The sequence below is a fragment of the Rhinatrema bivittatum genome, chromosome 2 (genome assembly GCF_901001135.1).
Source record: "Rhinatrema bivittatum chromosome 2, aRhiBiv1.1, whole genome shotgun sequence".
Taxonomy (NCBI): Eukaryota; Metazoa; Chordata; class Amphibia; order Gymnophiona; family Rhinatrematidae; genus Rhinatrema; species Rhinatrema bivittatum.
The window spans coordinates 81,317,154-81,338,237 of record NC_042616.1 but is presented as its reverse complement, the minus strand read 5'-3'; the positions used below and the strand labels follow the sequence as shown (position 1 = coordinate 81,338,237).

General features: G+C 44.7%; 1 protein-coding gene across 1 annotated transcript in view; it reads right to left on the bottom strand.

Annotated features, from left to right (window-relative positions):
* Window positions 1–21,084, bottom strand: part of DLEC1 (DLEC1 cilia and flagella associated protein) — a 778,557-nt gene that overhangs the window by 250,468 nt on the left and 507,005 nt on the right. Inside the window, exon 26 of the mRNA XM_029587026.1 lies at window positions 15,273–15,403. Within this exon, the coding sequence (XP_029442886.1) occupies window positions 15,273–15,403 (131 nt within the window). The remainder of the gene's footprint in view (window positions 1–15,272; window positions 15,404–21,084) is intronic.

Here is a 21,084-nt window from a genome sequence, read left to right as displayed (position 1 = left end):
CTTTCTTGGGTTGTAGCACCTAATATGGAACCTAACATTGTGTGACTAGAGCATGGGTTATTTTTCCCTATATGCATCACCTTGCACTTATCTACATTAAATTTCACCTGCCATTTTGATGCCCAATTTTCCAGTCTCACAAGGTCTTCCTGCAATTTATCACAATCTGCTTGTGATTTAACTACTCTGAACAATTTTGTATCATCTGCAAATTTGATTATCTCACTCGTCGTATTTCTTTCCAGATCATTTATAAATATATTGAAAATTAAGGGTCCCAATACAGATCCCTGAGGCACTCCACTGCCCACTCCCTTCCACTGAGAAAATTGTCCATTTAATCCTACTCTCTGTTTCCTGTCTTTTAGCCAGTTTGCAATCCATGAAAGGACATTGCCACCTATCCCATGACGTTTTACTTTTCCTAGAAGCCTCTCATGAGGAACTTTGTCAAACGCCTTCTGAAAATCCAAGTATACTACATCTACCGGTTCACCTTAATCCACATGTTTATTAACTCCTTCAAAAAAGTGAAGCAGATTTGGAGGCAAGACTTGCACTGGGTAAAGCCATGCTGACTTTGTTCCATTAAACCATGTCTTTCTATATGTTCTGTGATTTTGATGTTTAGAACACTTTCCACTTTTTTTCCTGGCACTGAAGTCAGGCTAACCGGTCTGTAGTTTCCCGGATCGCCTCTGGAGCCCTTTTTAAATATTGGGGTTACATTAGCTATCCTCCAGTCTTCAGGTACAAAGGATGATTTTAATGATAGGTTACAAATTTTTACTAATAGGTCTGAAATTTCATTTTTTAGTTTCTTCAGAACTCTGGGGTGTGTACCATTCGGTCCAGGTGATTTACTACTCTTCAGTTTGTCAATCAGGTCTACCACATCTTCTAGGTTCACCGTGATGTGATTCAGTCCATCTGAATCATTACCCATGAAAACCTTCTCCAGTACGGGTACCTCCCCAACATCCTCTTCAGTAAACACCGAAGAAAAGAAATCATTTAATCTTTCTGCGATGGCCTTATCTTCTCTAAGTGCCCCTTTAACCCCTCAATCATCTAACGGTCCAACTGACTCCCTCACAGGCTTTCTGCTTCAGATATATTTGAAAAAGTTTTTACTGTGAGTTTTTGTCTCTACGGCCAACTTCTTTTCAAATTCTCTCTTAGCCTGTCTTATCAATGTCTTACATTTAACTTGCCAACGTTTATGCATTATCCTATTTTCTTCTGTTGGATCCTTCTTCCAATTTTTGAATGAAGATCTTTTGGCTAAAATAGCTTCTTTCACCTCCCTTTTTAACCATGCCGGTAATCGTTTTGCTTTCTTTCCACCTTTCTTAATGTGTGGAATACATTTGGACTGTGCTTCTAGAATGGTATTTTTTTAAACAATGACCACACCTCTTGCACACTTTTTACCTTTGTAGCTGCTCCTTTCAGCTTTTTTCTAACAATTTTTCTCATTTTATCAAAGTTTCCCTTTTGAAAGTTTAGCACAAGAGCCGTGGATTTGCATACTGTTCCTCTTCCAGTCATTAATTCAAATTTGATCATATTATGATCACTATTGCCAAGGGGCCCCACCACCATTACCTCTCTCACCAAATCCTGTGCTCCACTGAGAATTAGATCTAAAATTGCTCCCTCTCGTTGGTTCCTGAACCAATTGCTCCATAAAGCTATCATTTATTCCATCTAGGAACTTTATTTCTCTAGCGTGTCCCGATGATACATTTACCCAGTCAATATTGGGGTAATTGAAGTCTATGCGAGAGCAGGCTGCACTTTGAAGCAATATCACATAGTACAAAAAGTGCAGATAAATTGTCAATCCTGACAAAGGACTCAAAGCAGGTTTCAAAAGTGAAATGAGTTTTTATTAATTCATTAGGCAACTCCACTGGTTTATATCGCAGAAAGCTTTACGGCGTCCCCCGACACGGTCCCGTGTTTCGCCTAGGGCTGCATCGGGAGGGCACGCCAGCAGGGATTCACATACGAAATACTGACAGCTGATGTGCTTAATTTTGACAGGGAGCGCCATAAAGGGGGACGCCGTAAAGCTTTCTGCGATATAAACCAGTGGAGTTGCCTAATGAATTAATAAAAACTCATTTCACTTTTGAAACCTGCTTTGAGTCCTTTGTCAGGATTGACAATTTATCTGCACTTTTTGTACTATGTGGTAATTGAAGTCTCCCATTATTACCACACTACCAATTTGGTTAGCTTTCCTAATTTCTCTTTGCATTTTACTGTCCGTCTCACCATCTTGACCAGGTGGACGGTAGTATACTCCTATCACTAAAGTCTTCCCCGACACACAAGGGATTTCTACCCATAAAGATTCAATTTTGCATTTAGTCTTATGCAGGATGTTTATCCTGTTGGACTCTATGCCATCCTGGACATAAAGCGCTACACTGCCTCCCAGGTGTCATTGTGATATAATTTGTACCCCGGTATAGCACTGTCCCATTGGTTATCCTCCTTCCACCATGTCTCTGAGATGCAAATTAAGTTATGTCATCATTCACTGCTATACATTCTAATTCTCCCATCTTACTTCTTAGACTTCTGGCATTAGCATACAAACATTTCAAAGTTTGTTTTTTGTTTGTATTTTCATTTTGCTTTTTAATTGATAGGGATAAGTTAGAATTTTTTAGCTCAGGTGAGTTTTTAGTGTCAGGCGCTTGGACTACTTTTCTTATTATTGGAACCTCACTGTCGGGATGCCCTAATTCTAATGCATCATAGGTATCCTTTGAAGATATCTCTCTCCGAACCATGCGCTGCTGAGCGACTGTCGGCTTTTCCCTTTGTTCTAGTTTAAAAGCTGCTCTATCTCCTTTTTAAAGGTTAGTGCCAGCAGTCTGGTTCCACCCTGGTTAAGGTGGAGCCTATCCCTTCGGAAGAGACTCCCCCTTCCCCAAAAGGTGAAGAACTGGAAGAACTTCTGCTGTAACGAAATCCTCATCTCACAGAAGCGAGAGCGAGGCAGAAAGATCTTTTTAGTGCCCCTTCTTATCCTCAGGCAACCTATTCCCCTTAGATTCTGCCAGATGCTTCATCAGCTTTTCCAGGTCTTCTCCAAACAATCTGTCCCTTGAAAGCACGATTTGCAAGTTGTGCCTTCAACCAAACATCCGCCGACCAATTGTGTAGCCACAGGAGCCTCCATTCGACACCATATTCCTAGTCAAAGTGTAAAGTATATCATAGGGAGCATCTGCCACATAAGCCACTCCTGCTTCCAACCGAGCATCCTGGCCAGCAGTCGCAAGGGTACCTCCGGCCTTCTCCTGCACCCAGCACATATAAGCTCTCTGTATAAGACTGGCACAGACTGCAGCCCTAAGACTCAGAGCCAAGACCTCAAACAGCCTCTTCAACAGGATCTCCAGCTTCCGGTCCTGGACATCCTTCAAGGCTGCTGACCCTGCCATGGAATGGTCATTTTCTTCGTCACTGATGACACTGTCGCATCCAACTTTGGCAGTTTCCACAGCTCCAAGGTGCTCTCCAGTAGGGATGTGCATTCGTTTCATACGTTTCCTATACAAGCATTTAATAAGAAACGTATGAAACATATGAAACGAATGCACATCTAATTGACATGTAATGGGAAACGTATGGAATGAATTAAACGAATGAAACGAATGTACATCCCTACTCTCCAGCAGGGGGTACAACCTGGCCATATTACTGGCCACCTTCAATCCAGCTTTTGGGGAATCCCACTCCCGGTCAATCAGCTTCTTCACCTACTTTGGCAAGGGGAAAGTCCTCAGCGTTCCATGCAGTCCTCCATCACTGGGTTTACCCTTTCTGTATCAGAGTCCTCTTGTGTCACCTTAATCCCCAGTTCTTCCAGAACCTGAGAGATGAGAGGCCGCAATTCATACTTGTGGAACAACCTAACTACCCTAGGGTCATCCCCTTCTGCCATAGGGACTTCGTCTGCATCTGGGTCCCCCAGTGGCCCAGGCCCTAGATCCGTGCCATAACCAGCACCCTGGTCCACTTGCGGATCCTGTGGATCATCGCCCAGTGGATCAGTGCCATCAGAGTCCTCAGAGGAAACATCATCACTAGGAATTCGCTCCAGACCCAACAGACACAAAATACCCCCTTCCTGAGAGGTGCCTCAGCCTGAGGCTTCTTAACTCCACCCTGGGTCGGCTGAGAGGCTGGCCGCTTAGCCTCCAGCTCCTGCCTGGAGAGTTAGGCCTCATGTATTAGCAAAACAAAATTCATGGAAAATACGTCATGGGTCCCTTGGTCTGAGGGGGCAGAGTCCTTTCCCAGGCTTGCTTACAAATCTCCGCTCCCATCTGATCCCTGAAGCACAGGAGAGAGCAGGGGAGGGGAGTCCGTACCTTCCTCATCCAAGGCAGGACTCCTGCCACGTGGAGCCAAAATGGCCTCCATCTCTTTGCCCCCCCTCCCCCCAGGCCTCCTGCACAGAGTGCAGCATCTGTCCCTAGAAGTTTGTGTTGAGGCTCCCTCACCTCCAGAGATACAGCCAGGGCAGAGATGGTCCGAGTTGAGGCAAGAGCCCTTCCCCCCGCAGGCCCGACAGGATTCCCTGCACTCAGTGGAAGACAGCATGGTGCGCGCGGCGCAACTCATCGCTAAAAATAAACTGAGAAGGAGAAAATATAAGCAGCTGCAGCTGCACTGCTGCCCCGGCTCTGGGTGCCGAACGGACAGCACGAGCCGTGCAAGTGTCTCCTCACCCCGATGCCAAGCCAACACAGCTGCAAGAAGGGGAAAACACACTCATAGACAGCCCTTAAAGGCACCCAGCCTCCCAAGACCCTAAGAGGAAAAGACACAAAGGTATACTCTTCTGCTTCTGGGGCTCCAGGATGCTGCAATAGGTCGGCTTGGGTGGAAGGCCCTAAGGGGGAGCGAGGGAACCAGGACACCCGGCTTTCCCTACCCCTGGAATCAAGGGTCAAGCCTGGCCAGGGATATCCATTCTCCTGCTCAATCAGAGGGATGGCCCACGAAGGTACCTAACACCTATGGGAGCTCCAATCTTCTTTTCCTTAAACTTCTCTAATCTGTACTATCTTTTAATTTTTTTTCTTAACTAACAGACTGCAGGTTTGCACCTCTACCATCTGCTGGAGACAGAGAAATACTGAGGGACTGCAGGTGCTATTCTCGGTTATTTAGCAGTGCCTCAAAGTGAGGAATAATAAAAAGCCCAGTAAGAAGGTAATGAAGTTACCTGAAACTACCTTGCTAAAAAATAAAGAGTAACTGCCTGCATGCACAAACCCCTGTTTATGTTAATAAAGTTCCTGGAATATGTGCCGGGAAACATGTATAAACCAAGTACTGTGGTAGGCATGTCAGGAGAAGAAAACGAAGAATAAGAGCGAAGGAAGAATGTGAGGGCAAGTAAAAGAAACAGTATAAAGATATGTCAGAAACAAAGAGCAGATTGACTGACATCTGTTTTTGCTAACTTTGGGTAGCATAGCTGGACAGATCTCCATCCCTCAGAAACCTTTGTGTGCTTCGTTCCTTTCTGAGCTGATTATTTTTGCTCCTTTACTCCTCCTGTCAATAAAGTTTATTTTGCTTTCGCTCAAGACTGCCTAGCTTTTGTTTATTTAAGAGAAAAATCAACAAAAGCTTTTGTTCTCTGCCTCCATCTGCTGTAGGGATGCATAAACCCACTTGTCTGGGCTGATCTGGGGTATGAACAGGAATGTCTTATTATTCCCCAAAAGAATTATTTTGTGTCAAACCCCAATGAAATATTAAAGAATCCTCCTCTTCTCCCTAAAATTATTCACATATGGTAGGCTTGACAAGATCAATCCTCTCCTCAAGTCTAATGTTTTGAATTTTCTTGTGTTAGCCTGCCACTTAAGGCAAAATAGAACACCCCTCTCTTATAGAAACATATAGAAACATAGAAGTGACTGCAGAAGAAGACCAAACGGCCCATACAGTCTGCCCAGCAAGCTTTCACACCTATTTGTTTTCATATTTAACTGTTACTCTGACCGCTGAGGTCAGGGCCCTTATTGGTAACTTTTTGGTTCCAATTCCCTTCCACCCCCACTATCGATGCAGACAGCAGTGCTGGAGCCGCATCTAAGTGAAGTATCTAGCTAATTGGTTTGGGGTAGTAACCGCCGTAATAAACAAGCTACTCCCGTTTGTTTACCCTGCCTGTGCAATTCAGTCCTTGTTGGTTGTCTGAATATAAATCCTCTTTACTTCATTCCCCCTTGTTGTTGAAGCAGTGAGCTGCGCTGGATATGTATTCCAAGTAAAGTATCATGCTTAATTGATTTGGGGTAGTAGCCCCCGTAACAAGCAAGCTACACCCATGCTTATTTGTTTACCCAGACTATGTAATTCATTCCTTGTTGGTTGATGCTGAATATAAATCATCTTTTCTTCATTCTCTCTGCCGTTGAAGCAGAGAGCTATGCTGGATGTGCATTAAAAGTAAAGTATCAGGCTTATTTGATTTGGGGTAGTAACCGCCGTGACAAGCAAGCTACTCCCCTGCTTGCTCCACTATTGAGGCCCAAGGCAGAGTGCAATTCCTTAGCTACCTCTCACAGGCTCCCTCAAAAATGTATGTTTTTCAGGTTTCATGGAGTCCCCTTTCTATAGCTTTAATCTCTTTGACCTACCCTGTGGTGGAAAGATCCTCTTATCACTCTTTACCAGAATATCCCTCATAATTACTAGGGGGAAAGGCCTAATTCCCTTTACATTTAGAAAACAATTTCTTCTTTAAACAAGGGACTGGATGTATTTAAGGACTTTTCCCATTTTGCATCCATGGGAAAAATGGAGAAATCAATTCTTACTTGATAATTTAATGCATAAATCCATGCATCTAGACCAGTCCAGATGCATGGATTTATACTTCCAAACCAGTAGATGGCAACTGAGACTAACAGGCTTGCTGATGCCACCCTATATAGACTCCAGTGCTGACTTCAGTCTGCCAGTATTCTATGTAACAAGCTAAACATTTCCCTCACCCTCAATGAAAAAAAACAGAGGGCTTCTAAGGAAGAACAAAAAAAAGAAAACAAGAAACAAAACAGACATATCCTGCATTCCTTGTTAAGGTTTATTATCTTAATATCCATCGTGCTGACTAATACACCAAGCAGTTATTCTGAAAATGAAATCAGGAGAACAATACACTTGGCAGACTAGGGAGGGTCCTGGACTGGTCTAGATGCATGGGCTCAAGGAAAAGAAATTTCCAGGTACGAATTAAGTTTTCTTTCCTGTTCATCCAGCCAGACTAGACCAGATGCATGGGATATATGCAAGCTATCCTTTTACTGGGTGGGACACTGCCAAATCTACTCTCAAGACTTCTGAACCAAAGGAAGCCCCTTCCCTAGCTTGAATGTCAAGATAACAATGCTTCAAAGAAATATGCCAGGAAGACATGGACCTCCAAAGGTGACACCATGCTAAGCTCTGCCCATGAAGCTGCCTGCACCCTGGTAGAGTAAACCCTCCATTTCTTGGGCAGTGGCAATCCCTTGGATATGTAAGCCACTCCATCACTTCTTTAATTAAAAAGCTATCTAAGCCTTCAAAGCCGCTCCACCCTTTCTAAAACCATTAAACAAAACAAAGTGATGCTCCGAGATTCTGAAATATTAGTGAACTTTGCAAGGAAGGGAGACATATCATTCAGTTAAGATGAAAAGGGCAAAACCCCCTTAGGGAAGAACAAAGGAGTCATGCAGGTTTTTACCATCTTGTTGGAAAAAAAACAAAAAAAGGGCTGCTTACACCACAAAGCCTGAAGTTCCTAAATTCGTTTGGTGGAACAGACTGCTACTTAAAAACACTGCCTTAAGAGTAAGCAGCTTAAGCAAACCTCTCTGAGGCTCAAATGGATGATCAACTAGGTATGCCAAATTCAGATTCCAAGCAGGTACTGACTCTCAAAAAAACTAGAAACATCCAAATAAGACAATATGGATCTGTCCATCAGCTGGCCTCTGTAACAGGCAATAGCCACTACCTGCAACTTTAGGGAGTTAAGGGCAAAACCTTATCCAATCCCCCTTGCAGGAATTCTAAGTTATAATTCCTTCTCTTGCTGAGATCTTCCTAACCAAGCAACAAACCTCAAACAACTTTCAAACTCTCTCATAGTGGGCTTGATTTTCAAAAGCATTTACACACTTAAAACTGGGTTTTACATGTGTAAATGCACTTTACGTGTGTAAGTGGGTTTTTGAAAATAGTTGCAATATAGGCTATTGAATTGTCAATAGGATTCAACTATGTTAAGTGCACTTTATGGGGCAGATTATTAAAAAGGGTTACGCGTGTAACATACACGCGTAACCCCCGAAAAGCTGCCCCAAGCTGCCTCTGCGCACGCCGAGCCTATCTTGCATAGGCTCGGCGGTGTGCGCAAGCCCCGGGATGCGCGTATGTCCCGGGACTTCGATAAAGGGGCGTTCCGGGGACGGGGCGCTGGCCCGGGGGCGGGACCAAGTCCTCCGGAACAGCTGCCGTGCCGGGGGATGACGCGCCGGCAGCTGGTCGGCGTGCGCAGGTTACGCCTCTGGGCAGGCGTAACTTTCCCGAATAAAGTCAGGAGGGTGTTTTAGATAGGGCTGGGGGGCGGGTTAGATAGGGGAAGGGAGGGGAAGGTGCGGGAGGTAGAAGGAAAGTTCCCTCCGAGGCCACTCTGATTTCAGAGCGGCCTCGGAGGGAACGGAGGAAGGCTGCATGGCTCGGCGTGCGCAAGTTGCACAATTGTGCACCCTCTTGCGTGTGCCGACCCTAGATTTTATAACATGTGCGCGGCAGCGCGCGCATGTTATAAAATCGGGTGTAGATTTGTTCGCGCCAGGTTGCACGAACAAATCTACGCCCGCGCGCAGGTTTAAAGACCTGACCCAATGCGGATAAATGATTTTTGAAAATTGCTACATTTGTATGTTACATTTACATGCATAACTCTTTTGAGAATTTATCTAATTGTGTGTAGACTGTATTTTCAAATCTATGCACATTAATTTTCAATGAAACATTTACCTAGACATAAAGCTGGAGCAAAAGTCAGCAAGCAAGTTTCACAGGAAAAGTATGCTTGTACTTTCTCTTTGAGTCATGGAGCAAAATTCACATATAGCAAATGTTGCTTACCTGATGTAACAGGTGTTCTCACAGGACAGCAGGATGTTAGTCCTCACAAATGGGTGACATCATCAGGATGGAGCCCAATCACGGAAAACTTCTGTCAAAGTTTCCAGAACTTTGACTGGCCCCTACTGGGCATGCCCAGCATGGCACCAACCCTGAAGCCAGCAGGGGTCCCCCTTCAGTCTTGTTTCAAAGCTACAGGCAGTGCCGAAAAATTAAATAAGAAAGCTAACCCAACACCGCGGGGTGGCGGGCGGGTTTCGTGAGGACTAACACCCTGCTGTCCTGTGAGAACACCTGTTACATCAGGTAAGCAACATTTGCTTTCTCACAGGACAAACAGGATGGTAGTCCTCACAAATGGGTGAGTACCGAGCTGAGGATGTCTGAATGTGCACCAAATGTACCCAACGGCGTGCAACAGGCACAACAACTGGGGTGGAATTTGGGAAGGACATCCGCACCCCACCGGGTAGGCGGAAGGGTGTTGGTACGTCATGTTGGAAAAAGGTTACGCAGGACAGATTGGCCGAAGATGGAATCCTGTCTTCCGGCTTTGTCCAGGCAGTAGTGGGCTGTAAATGTATGGAGAGAACTCCAGGTGGCAGCCCTGCAGATGTCAGGAAGCGGCACCGAGCGAAGGTGTGCTACTGAAGTCGCCATGGCCCTCACAGAGTGTGCTTTAACACGGTCTTGAAAAGGAATGCAGTCCACCAACCAGGAGGAAAGAGCCTGCTTACCCACAGGTTGCCCTAACTTGTTGGGATGGAAAGAGACAAATAATTGAGTACTCTTCCTGTGGGCAACTGTACGGTCTAGATAGAATGCTAGAGCCCGTTTACAGTTGAGGGTATGCAGAGCCTGTTCCCCTGGATTGGAATGGGGCCTGGGAAAGAAGGTAGGTAGTATGATGGATTGATTAATATGAAACTCCGAAACTACCTTAGGTAAAAACTTAGGGTAAGTGCGGAGTACCACCCGGTCCTGCAGGAGTTTAGTGTAAGGCAGATAGGTGACTAGGGCCTGTAACTCACTAACTCTGCGAGCAGAAGTGACAGCTAAAAGGAATAACACTTTCCATGTGAGGTATTTTAGGTCACAGGAGTGAAGAGGTTCGAAAGGTGGTTTCATAAGCCGACCAAGAACCAGATTAAGGTCCCAAGAAGGGGCCGGAGGACGTAAAGGTGGCTTGATGTGGAGCAAGCCTTTAAGAAACCGTGTGACAAGGGGTTGTACCGAAATCGGGACATTCCCGATTCCTTTATGGAAGGCGGCTACCGCACTGACATGCATTCTTATGGAAGAGGTAAATCTTTGGCATTCTGATAAATGCCAAAGATAATCCAAGAATTTAGGGATTGGACAGGAAAAAGGATCAAGGGACTGAGAAGTGAACCATGATGTGTACCTTTTCCATTTATAGGAATAAGATTTTCTTGTGGAAGGCTTTCGTGAAGCGATCAGGACACGAGAAACTGAATCCGAAAGGTTAAGTGGTTGTAGGATTAACCTTTCAACATCCATGCCGTCAGGGACAAGGCTTGGAGGTTGGGATGGAGGAGGCATCCGTTGTTTTGAGTGATCAGATGCGGGTCCGTTCCCAAGGGAATGTACCTGTGGATGGAGAGATCCTGAAGTATGGGAAACCATACTTGGCGTGGCCAGTGTGGTGCTATCAGGATCATGGTTCCCTTGTCCTGACATAGCTTCACGAGAGTCCTCGACAGAAGAGGAAGTGGAGGGAATGCATACAGCAGACCGGTTGTCCATGTTAGGGAGAATGCATCTCTGGGCCGAGAGTCCTGGCTCCGAATGAGAGAGCAGTAATTGTCCACTTTGTAGTTCTGAGGGGACGCAAAGAGGTCTATGTAGGGATAACCCCATTGCTGGAAAAGAGATGTCGCTACCAATGGATTGAGCGACCACTCATGTGGTTGGAAGACACGACTCAGTTTGTCTGCCAAGACATTGTCCACCCCCGGCAAGTAGGTGGCCCAGAGGTACATCGACCGGGAGAGGGCTTCTGTCCAAATCTGCGCAGCTTCCTGACAGAGAAGGAAGGAGCCTGTGCCTCCCTGTTTGTTGATGTACCACATGGCCACCTGGTTGTCTGTCTGAATCAAGATGATGTGATTTGATAGGCAATCTTGAAAGGCTCTGAGAGCATATCGCATTGCTCGAAGCTCCAGGAAATTTATCTGATGTTTGGCTTCCTCTGGAGACCAGAATCCTTGAGTTTGTAGACCGTTTACATGGGCTCCCCAGCCGACGTTGGAAGCGTCGGTGGTGAGAATTATTTGAGGATCTGGTGGGTGAAAGGGCAAGCCCTGTAGGAGGTTGGATTGATTTTTCCACCAGGCAAGAGACAGACGGAGTGCGTTGGTGATGCGGACAATGGTCGACAAAGGCCGAGTGGCTTGAATCCATTGTGATTTCAGAGTCCATTGCGTGACTCTCATGGCCAGACGGGCCATTGGAGTCACATAAACTGAAGAAGCCATGTGTCCCAGCAGAATTAGAAATTGACGAGTTGTTGCTGTGCGTTGAGACTGCAGCTGGCAAGCTAGGGACACAAGGGTTTGGAGTCATTGATGAGGAAGGAAGGCTTTTGCCTGTAAGGTGTCCAAGTCTGCCCCAATGAAGGATAAGGTTTGAGATGGGACTAAGTAGGATTTCTCGTAATTGACAAGAAACCCTAGAGAAATTAGAGTTTGAATAGTCAGGGTCAGGGAAGACCGAGCGATTTTGCTGGGTTGTGGCCCTGATCAACCAATCGTCCAAGTAGGGGTAGACATGGACGCCTTCCTTCCTGAGGAACGCTGCAACCACTACGAGACATTTGGTGAAAACTCGTGGTGTGGATGCTAGGCCAAAAGGAAGCACTCGGTATTGATAGTGGTTTTGGCCTACTAGAAACTGGAGGTATTTGCGATGAGCTTGAGCTATCGCAATGTGGGTATAAGCGTCTTTTAGGTCTAGAGAGCAGAGCCAGTCCTTTCTTTGCAGCAGAGGGAGAAGCAAGCCTAGGGTTACCATCTTGAACTTCTCTCTGTGAAGGTACTTGTTGAGGGCCCGTAGGTCCAGGATTGGTCTAAGTCCTCCTGACTTTTTTGGGATCAGAAAGTACCTGGAATAGAACCCTAGTCCTTGTTGTAAGAGAGGAACGGGTTCTATAGCGTTTGACTGGAGGAGAAGGGAAACTTCCTGCTCTAGAAGAACAGAGTGGTCGGTAAGTCTCCACGCTTGCAGAGGTGGAGAGTCCGAGGGAAGAGTTAGGAAGTTTAGGTGGTAACCGTGTGCGATTATCGCTAGCACCCACTGATCTGTGGTGATCTGATGCCATTCCTCTGTAAAGTGGCTTAATCAACCTCCTACTGGTATGCTTGGTAGAGGGATTAGGCATCTGCTCTCTAATTGGAAGTCAAAACCCCGACGCAGGACCTGGCTGTGGAGCTGCTGTGGGTTTTTGTTTTCGAGGTTGGCGAGGCTGAGGTTTTTCGTAAGGCCTCGCTGACCTAGATTTAGTTGGTGGGGGATAGTACTTCCTTGGACAGAAGAATTACTTTTTAGAGTCCTTCTTAAATGGCTGTTTAGAAGGGAAGTCAGAAGGGATCAATGAGAGCTGCTTAAGGGTCTCATGATGGTCCTTTAATTCAGCAACTATTTGCTGAATTTGCTCACCAAACAAATTATCCCCTAAACAGGGCAGGTCAGAGAGCCTGTCCTGAACTTTGGCCGGAGGTCAGAAGACTTAAGCCAAGCCCAGCATCGTGCCGAGATGGCCGCAGCAGACACCCTAGTGGAAGCATCGAAGATATCATAAGCTGTTCTGATCTCATGCTTCCCAGCTTCAAAGCCCTTAGATACTAGGGTTTGAAGTTGTTGTTGGAATTGTTCTGGTAGGGTATCTGAGAATTCCTGTATCTGCTTGAAAATGACCCTATTGTATTGGGTCATGTACAGCTGATAGGAAGCTATTCTGGAAATAAGCATGGCCCCTTGGTATACTTTCCTACCTATACTATCTAAGAACTTGTTTTCTTTAGTAGGAGGTATAGAGGAATATGGCGTTACCCTTTTAGCTTTCTTTTGAGCTGACTCTACCACTACAGAGTGGTGGTCTAGCTGAGGTTTCTGAAAGCCAGGTGCTGACTGTACAAGGTAAGTAGAGTCAGCTTTTTTTGTTTACTGGAGCAACAGATCCAGGAGTTTCCCAATTCTTTTTTAGAAGGTCCAGAAAAACCTGATGAATTGGAATGGAAGTGATGACTTTAGGGGCATCCAGAAACTGGAGTAACTCCATCATTTGGTGCCTGTCATCTTGCTCAGACTGAAGCTGAAAAGGGACCAATTCAGACATTTCCTTCACAAAATTTATGAAAGAGAGGTCCTCTGGGGGAGAACACTTTCTACTTTCAGCAGGAGAGGGTGGTGAAGGCAAATCATCGGTGTCTGTGGAGGTATCATCACCCCAGGAGTCATAAGGATCAGGCAACTGAGCTGTAGGACCACGAGGGGGTTGGATACCCAAAGGCCCCGGTTGAGGCTCCGAGAAACTCGAAGGAATCACCGGGGGCATCGAGAATACCTTCGGAGGCATCGGTGCCGGCATCGAAGGCATCAGTGGTGCTGATGTGTGTATCGCCCTCGAAGAATGTATCGGTGGCGAGGGGCGACATGGCATCGATGGCACAACTCCCGAAGGAGGAATTTGATACGGTGTTTCTCCACCCGATGAGGCTGCCATAGGGGAGCGTATCGGTGCCGTTGGTGACCCAGGTATCACCGGTGGAAAGGCAGTCATGAGCGCTTCCATCCGGGCTAGCAGCGGTGCCAGCGCTGCTGGAATCGGGTCAGTGACCAGTTCCACTCTCGGTGCCGGAGTCGGTGCTGATGGAATCTGGAACCATTGCATCGCCTTGTCGATAGCCTCCTGGACCAGCCGGTCCAGTTCTTCCCGGAGACCTGGGGTAACAAGACCCGGCTCCGCGGAAGAGGGAGGCTGAGGCTGAGCCGGAGGGACCACCGTCACCGGTGGAATCACGGCTCTCAAACCCCGATTGGGTGAGGGTTGCCTCGGTGTCAGAGACAGGAGTGGACGGTGCCACTTATGGTCAAGACTTCTTCGGTGCGGGCTCGGACGGTACAGAGGTTGATGATTTCGATTCCTCGATGGTCCGAGACTTGCGATGTCGATGACGATGCTTCTCCCTCCGATCCCCTCGATCATCAGGGGAGGGGATAGGAGTCGATGGCCGTGGAGACGTCGATGGCAGACGGTCACCGGGAGGTTGTCGACGATGGTGCGAATTCGACGGTGCCGGTTCCAAGGACGTCGATGCGATGGACAGTGGAGTGTGAGCATGGAAAAGGAGTCCCATCTTCTCCATTCTGGCTTTGCGACCTTTTGGTGTCATAAAGGCACATTTGGTGCAAGTCAGGACATCATGCTCACTTCCTAAACACATTACACAGACTCTATGAGGGTCTGTGACGGACATGGTGTGCGAACAGTCTGGGCACCGACGGAACCCCGACGCCATGGCCAGTGACCAAAAATTTAGCCACGGGACGGTCGACGGCCAGCAGGCCGCACGGGCCAAACTCGACGGTAATCGACTAAAAACGGCAAAAAACTTACCGAAGTACCGCGGACTAAACTTAGAGACAGGGGGGACCCCTGTGGGGCGAACTTAAAGTTAAAGAAGTCCGTGAAGAAATTCCTGTCAGGAATGTGGTAAGAGCTCCTTAACCGCGTGGCAACTGCTTTGCGGAAAAAAGAAGACTGAAGGGGGACCCCTGCTGGCTGCAGGGTTGGTGCCATGCTGGGCATGCCCAGTAGGGGCCAGTCAAAGTTCTGGAAACTTTGACAGAAGTTTTCCGTGATTGGGCTCCATCCTGATGATGTCACCCATTTGTGAGGACTACCATCCTGCTTGTCCTGTGAGAAAAAAAGTAACACTATCTAGAAATTGTCCCCAAACTCCAGCAGCTACATATTTAATTTTCCATACTATCTGAAACAGTGGCAGATAATCTAAATGGATTAACTAAGGGGCTATTTTTATATTTCCTTTGCTTACCTGGGAAACTCTTTTTCACAGAAGACTGAGTAAGTGACATGAAGCCCTTTTGCTTTTGCACTAAGACTTAGAACAAGAGGATTTTTCATATCTTCCACATGACAACAGATGGTAAGGTCACTCAGTTCATCCTAAGAAAAAAATGAAAGAAAAAGGTCAATGCTTTGGTACAGTAAGAAGGGAAAAGGACGTGCAAGCTTTAGCTCTGCACCTAATACAAATCCAAAACAATATTAGTAGAAGAAATCTTCAGAGGATTTAGTCCAAACAATTAGCCATGGAGGTGCGATTGCCTAGGAAAAGACAGAAGAAGCATCTTACAGTAGGACTTGGAGATAATGCACACAAAATGGCAAACAGCAGCACACATACAAAAGAGCAGGAAACTGAAACTAGCAAAAGGAAAGAAATATTATTGGAGATGTGAAACATTATTAAACACAATATTAGATGGGACTGTAAATTACTTAGAAAGACAATAGAAAGTTAAAGCTTTTTATTTCATGGCGGCCTTTCAGTGAAGTTATTTTATGAATAATTTTTAAGATTACATTTTTTTTGTGTTGTCTTGTAAAGAAATTTTATTGATCATGGTTGCATGTTTTATTGTGGATGTTAAAGTATAACCTGTACTGAACTATAACTTTGGAAGATAAGAATACAAAACTGAAATAAAGATAAAGATAAAAAAACAGAAACAGAAAAATGGATGAGGTTAAACAAAACATAGTCTCTTTCAGGATCCAACTTTGATTTTATTTCAAACTATACTTAGCAGACAATAGCAATGTGCTTCTTATAAATGTGTAGTATGTATGTAATGTTCTATAAACATACAAAAAGCTGTTCCCTTTCAACTTTCTTTGCATCCAAATGACCTATAGCAGCTAATTCAGTGGTTCCCAACCCTGTCCTGGGGACCCCCCAGCCAGTCAGGTTTTCAAGATATCCACACTGAATATGCATGAGAGAACATTTGCATGCACTGCCTCCATAACATGCAAATTTTCTCTCATGCATATTCAGTGTAGATATCTTGAAAACCCGACTGGCTGGGGGGTCCCCTGGACAGGGTTGGGAACCACTGAGCTAAACTACAAATCCCACCTCAACACATACAGACTAGCAATCCTCAAGGCCAAAAAAGACTTCTTTGCAAAAAAAATCCACAACTTCGCATTTGACTCCAAAGCCTTATTCTCTTTTGTATCATCCCTAACAAAACCCTCTCCACCTATCATCCCGGACGAACAAGCAGCCAACAAAGCCTCGGAACTAGCAATCTACTTTGATAAAAAGATCACCAACCTCCTTAAGCCAATCTCCACCCAACAGCCGACAGCAACGCCCCCCAGCACCTCATCACATAACAAAGAATGCAGATTATCATCGTTCGAGACCCCATCATCATTGGAAATCGAAATCATTCTCAATAAGCTTAACCTTCCTCTCATCCACTGGATACCATACCCTCTAATCTTCTGCTATCGACTCCCAACACCATTTCAAAAGCATTAGCAGACATCATCAACTGCTCTTTAACTCAAGGAAAGGTCCCAGATCAACTCAAAATAGCCATTCTGAAACCCTTACTAAAAAAACCTAACCTTTCAACGGCTGACCCTGCAAACTTCTGCCCTATCGCCAACCTTCCCTTGATCTCAAGAGTGATGGAAAGATTCGTCAACAAGCAACTGTCTGAGTACTTGGAGGAGAACAACATACTCTCCCCTTTCCAGTTCGGCTTCAGGAAATCGCAAAACACAGAAGCTCTACTAGCATCGTTATCTGACACCATCCTCCTCAATCTTGAAAGAAAACAACCATACCTTCTCGCTCTTCTCAACTTATCCGCCGCATTCGACACAGTCAACCATGCCATCCTTCTTGAGTGGCTATCCGATATAGGAATTCAAGGAGAAGCTCATAGCTGGTTTCAATCGTTCCTAGAGAATAGATTCTATAAAGTCAAGATCAATAACGAAGAATCACCTCCTATTAAATCAATCCGAGGAGTACCACAAGGATCATCTGAGTACTTGGAGGAGAACAACATACTCTCCCCTTTCCAGTTCGGCTTCAGGAAATCGCAAAACACAGAAGCTCTACTAGCATCGTTATCTGACACCATCCTCCTCAATCTTGAAAGAAAACAACCATACCTTCTCGCTCTTCTCGACTTATCCGCCGCATTCGACACAGTCAACCATGCCATCCTTCTTGAGCGGCTATCCGATATAGGAATTCAAGGAGAAGCTCATAGCTGGTTTCAATCGTTCCTAGAGAATAGATTCTATAAAGTCAAGATCAATAACGAAGAATCACCTCCTATTAAATCAATCCGAGGAGTACCACAAGGATCATCTCTCTCCCCTACTCTTTTTAACATTTACCTGCTTCCACTCTGCCACCTACTCTCCAGCCTCAAGCTAAAGCATTATATTTTCGCTGATGACATTCAGATCCTCCTTCCCATCACAGATTCACTGCAAAAAACTTGGGCACACTGGAACAATTGCTTACAATCTATCAATACTCTGCTATCCAGCCTGAACCTCATACTCAATCCAAATAAAACAGAAATCCTCATCATCTCGCCAGATGAAAACCATACTCTCATCAACTCCCAAAGCGCAACACAATTCGCAAAATCACCCATTAACCACTCCCCTTCCGTCAGAGACTTAGGGGTGCGTCTTGACAATCAATTCAACCTTAAATCCTTCGTTATCAACACAACTAAAGAATGTTATTTCAAACTTCAAGGGCTCAAAAATCTGATACCACTCCTCCACTTCAGTGACTTCCGTCTAGTAATTCAGTCTATAATTCTGTCTAAGTTAGACTACTGCAACTCTCTACTGCTAGGTCTTCCGGTCTTATCTACAAAACCCCTACAGATGGTGCAGAACGCTGCGGCGAGATTACTCACCAACACAAATAAAAGAGCCCACATCACACCAATTCTTCACAGCCTTCACTGGCTACCTATAAAAGCCAGAATCACATTCAAGACATTATCGATGATCCACAAGGATATTATGGGCATCGCCCACCTAAATCTAAACTTGCAACTCCGCCCTCACACATCACAAAGACCTATCAGATACAACTACAAAGGTTCCTTATATGCTCCCCCGATCAAAACTTCACTAACAAAACGAGCACTCTCCACAGCCGGGCCCACCCTCTGGAACTCATTACCGCCGGATCTACGCCAAGAAACATGTCACATAACTTTTAAGAAAAATCTAAAAACGTGGCTCTTCTGGCAAGCCTTTCCGGAATCGCAGGAATACTCCGACAAGGGTCAAAGAGCAAAATAGGCCACTATAAGTTCCATGACCGCCCATATCCCCTCAAGGCCCGATTACGCCTTATCTGGACAGCACACTTGTTTTGAAAGACTCCCTTGTTGATGCATTAGTTCTTTAGCTCATGCATTACTCATATTTATGCCCATCAACATTGTTCACTGTTACCTGTATATCCCAATTGAGCTCACCATCTACTCCTAGCTATTTTATACATTTATGCACGTTATTTGACGAGTTATTGTTGTCTATTTAATATTTAATATTTATGTTCTCAAGTTCAGAAAATCTGTTTATTGTAACTTATGTTTTTATTGTAACTGATGTTTATGTTCTTATGTTCAGAAAATCTGTTTACTGTAACGCCTTAACTGCGACAGTTTTGTTCTATGGAAACCGACCTGATTTGATATTTGTATCGAGAATGTCGGTATATAAAAATCCCAAATAAATAAATAAATAATTGGAGGAAGGTGCCTGCTCAGACTTGATTGCAGGTATTCAAGTAAATGTGTGAAGTACACTATATGGAAAGACTTACAGCTACCAGAAGAGATATCCTTTTAAAAGATGTGGCAATCGTTTGAGGAACAGAAAAAGAAATTACAAGACTTCTCAAGCTGAGGGAGGCACAGTTCTTGGGAGAACAAGACTAAAGTTTGTTCTTGTCAATGCATATGGCCTTAATAATGCTGGTTGTGTTTTCAATTAAAAACTGTTAATAAAAAAGTTTGAATTAAAAAAAAAGGGCAGAAAGTTTGGTAGAACAGCCTAACTTTAGGCAATTTATGAACTGTAAATAGTCCTCCTCCTTCCTGATATCAAACGCACACAGGATAATATTGCGATAATAGCTTTATTAGAGACGAAAGCAACAAAACAGTTCCTGACTTATTCGTTGCAGGTAACTTAAACGGCCACATTCCACCAGGCGTCGCGTGCCGAAGGGGTGCACCAAAGGGGCACTCCCCTTTGTGCACCCCTTCGTGCAATCCTTTGTGCTACGCTTATTTTAATTCCCTTAAGTTTTCCTTTGTTAATTAACCTTTTTCATAGTGTTTAGTAATCCTTTGTTTATTAAATATGTTCAATGTATTTGACTTAGGAAACCTATTTTCCTGCATACTCTGTTTTTAATGTACACCGGTATGATTTGTATCTGATACAAGAATGTCGGTATATAAAAATGCAAAATAAAATAAATAAATAAATAACAAGTAGGATGCAGCTTATTCTCAGTCCAGATAATCAGCACAATAGAATCCTTCCAGTAACAGCACAACACAATTGTAGAAAGTCTTCACAACTTGACAGAACAATATCACAGTAGTAAACAGCTTGGGAAGAACTGATGAGTCTCCTCCGGGATTCAAAGTCTTTGGCTTCCATGCCATCTAAATGCTGAGAACACCTGAGAAATGTCTCAGTATTCCTTTTGAGTCCCCTGAGGATATTTAGGGCTAATCCTGTGAAGTTCAGACTACTTCCTAATTCAGATTCAATTAGCTAAAAGTAAACTGATGAGTCATAAACCATATCAGTAAGTTAAAAACAGGGATACAGGAACTGGTTTTGTCAAAAATTGATTATTGTAGTTCACTGAATGTAGGGTTGTCAGCATGGGCCACCTAGAAATTACATATGATTGATGTCCGTGCCAAATTTCAGTGGCCAGACTGCTTTTGCAATGGTTATCGTGGATCCATAATAACCCAAGTGTACTAGAACTTCATTGGCTACCAGTCTGGTACAATGGATGATTTTAATGATAGGTTACAAATTTTAACTAACAAATCAGAATTTTCATTTTTTAGTTCCTTCAGAACCCTGGGATGTATACCATCCAGTCCAGGTGATTTACTACTCTTCAGTTTGTCAATCAGGAGGCCTACCACATCTTCTATGTTCACCGTGATTTGGTTCAGTTCATCTTACTCATTACCTATTAAAACCCCCTCCTTAGGTTTTGGGTTTGCAAGGGTACCTGCAGCAAAGATTCCTTAGGGTCCCAACAGTTCTCTGGGTTGGAGTGGCAGCTTCCATAAACAAACAAATGTTTTTCTCTCCTAGTTCATGCAATTCTGGGGACGAAAGCAGATCCTCATGTGAAGGGATGGTCTTTTATGGGCTGACTGGCTGTGAAGAAGCATCCTCTGCTGGGCAATCAGGCAGTGGAAGAATGCCCTCTGTTGGGCGGTCAGTGTCCTTTGCTTGGTGGTTAGGCCGTGGAAGAGCTCCCTCTTCTGCATGAAGACATGTATGTAGAATTCATATCTCTTCCTCTTTCTTATTGATAAGTGACTAAAGCTTTTTCTTGGCACAACTGTTTTCTTATTCCAAACTCTCATGCTCAGACTTATTTTATCCCAAGCATTCTTGTATTTGCTTGTAGGGTTCTTTAAGGGTATTTTCCTGAAGGTGATATGGGGTGGTTTGAGTTTCTCTGGATTTCTTACATGGAGTTGGAAGTCTCAGAAGGACAGAGGCCACGATCATTG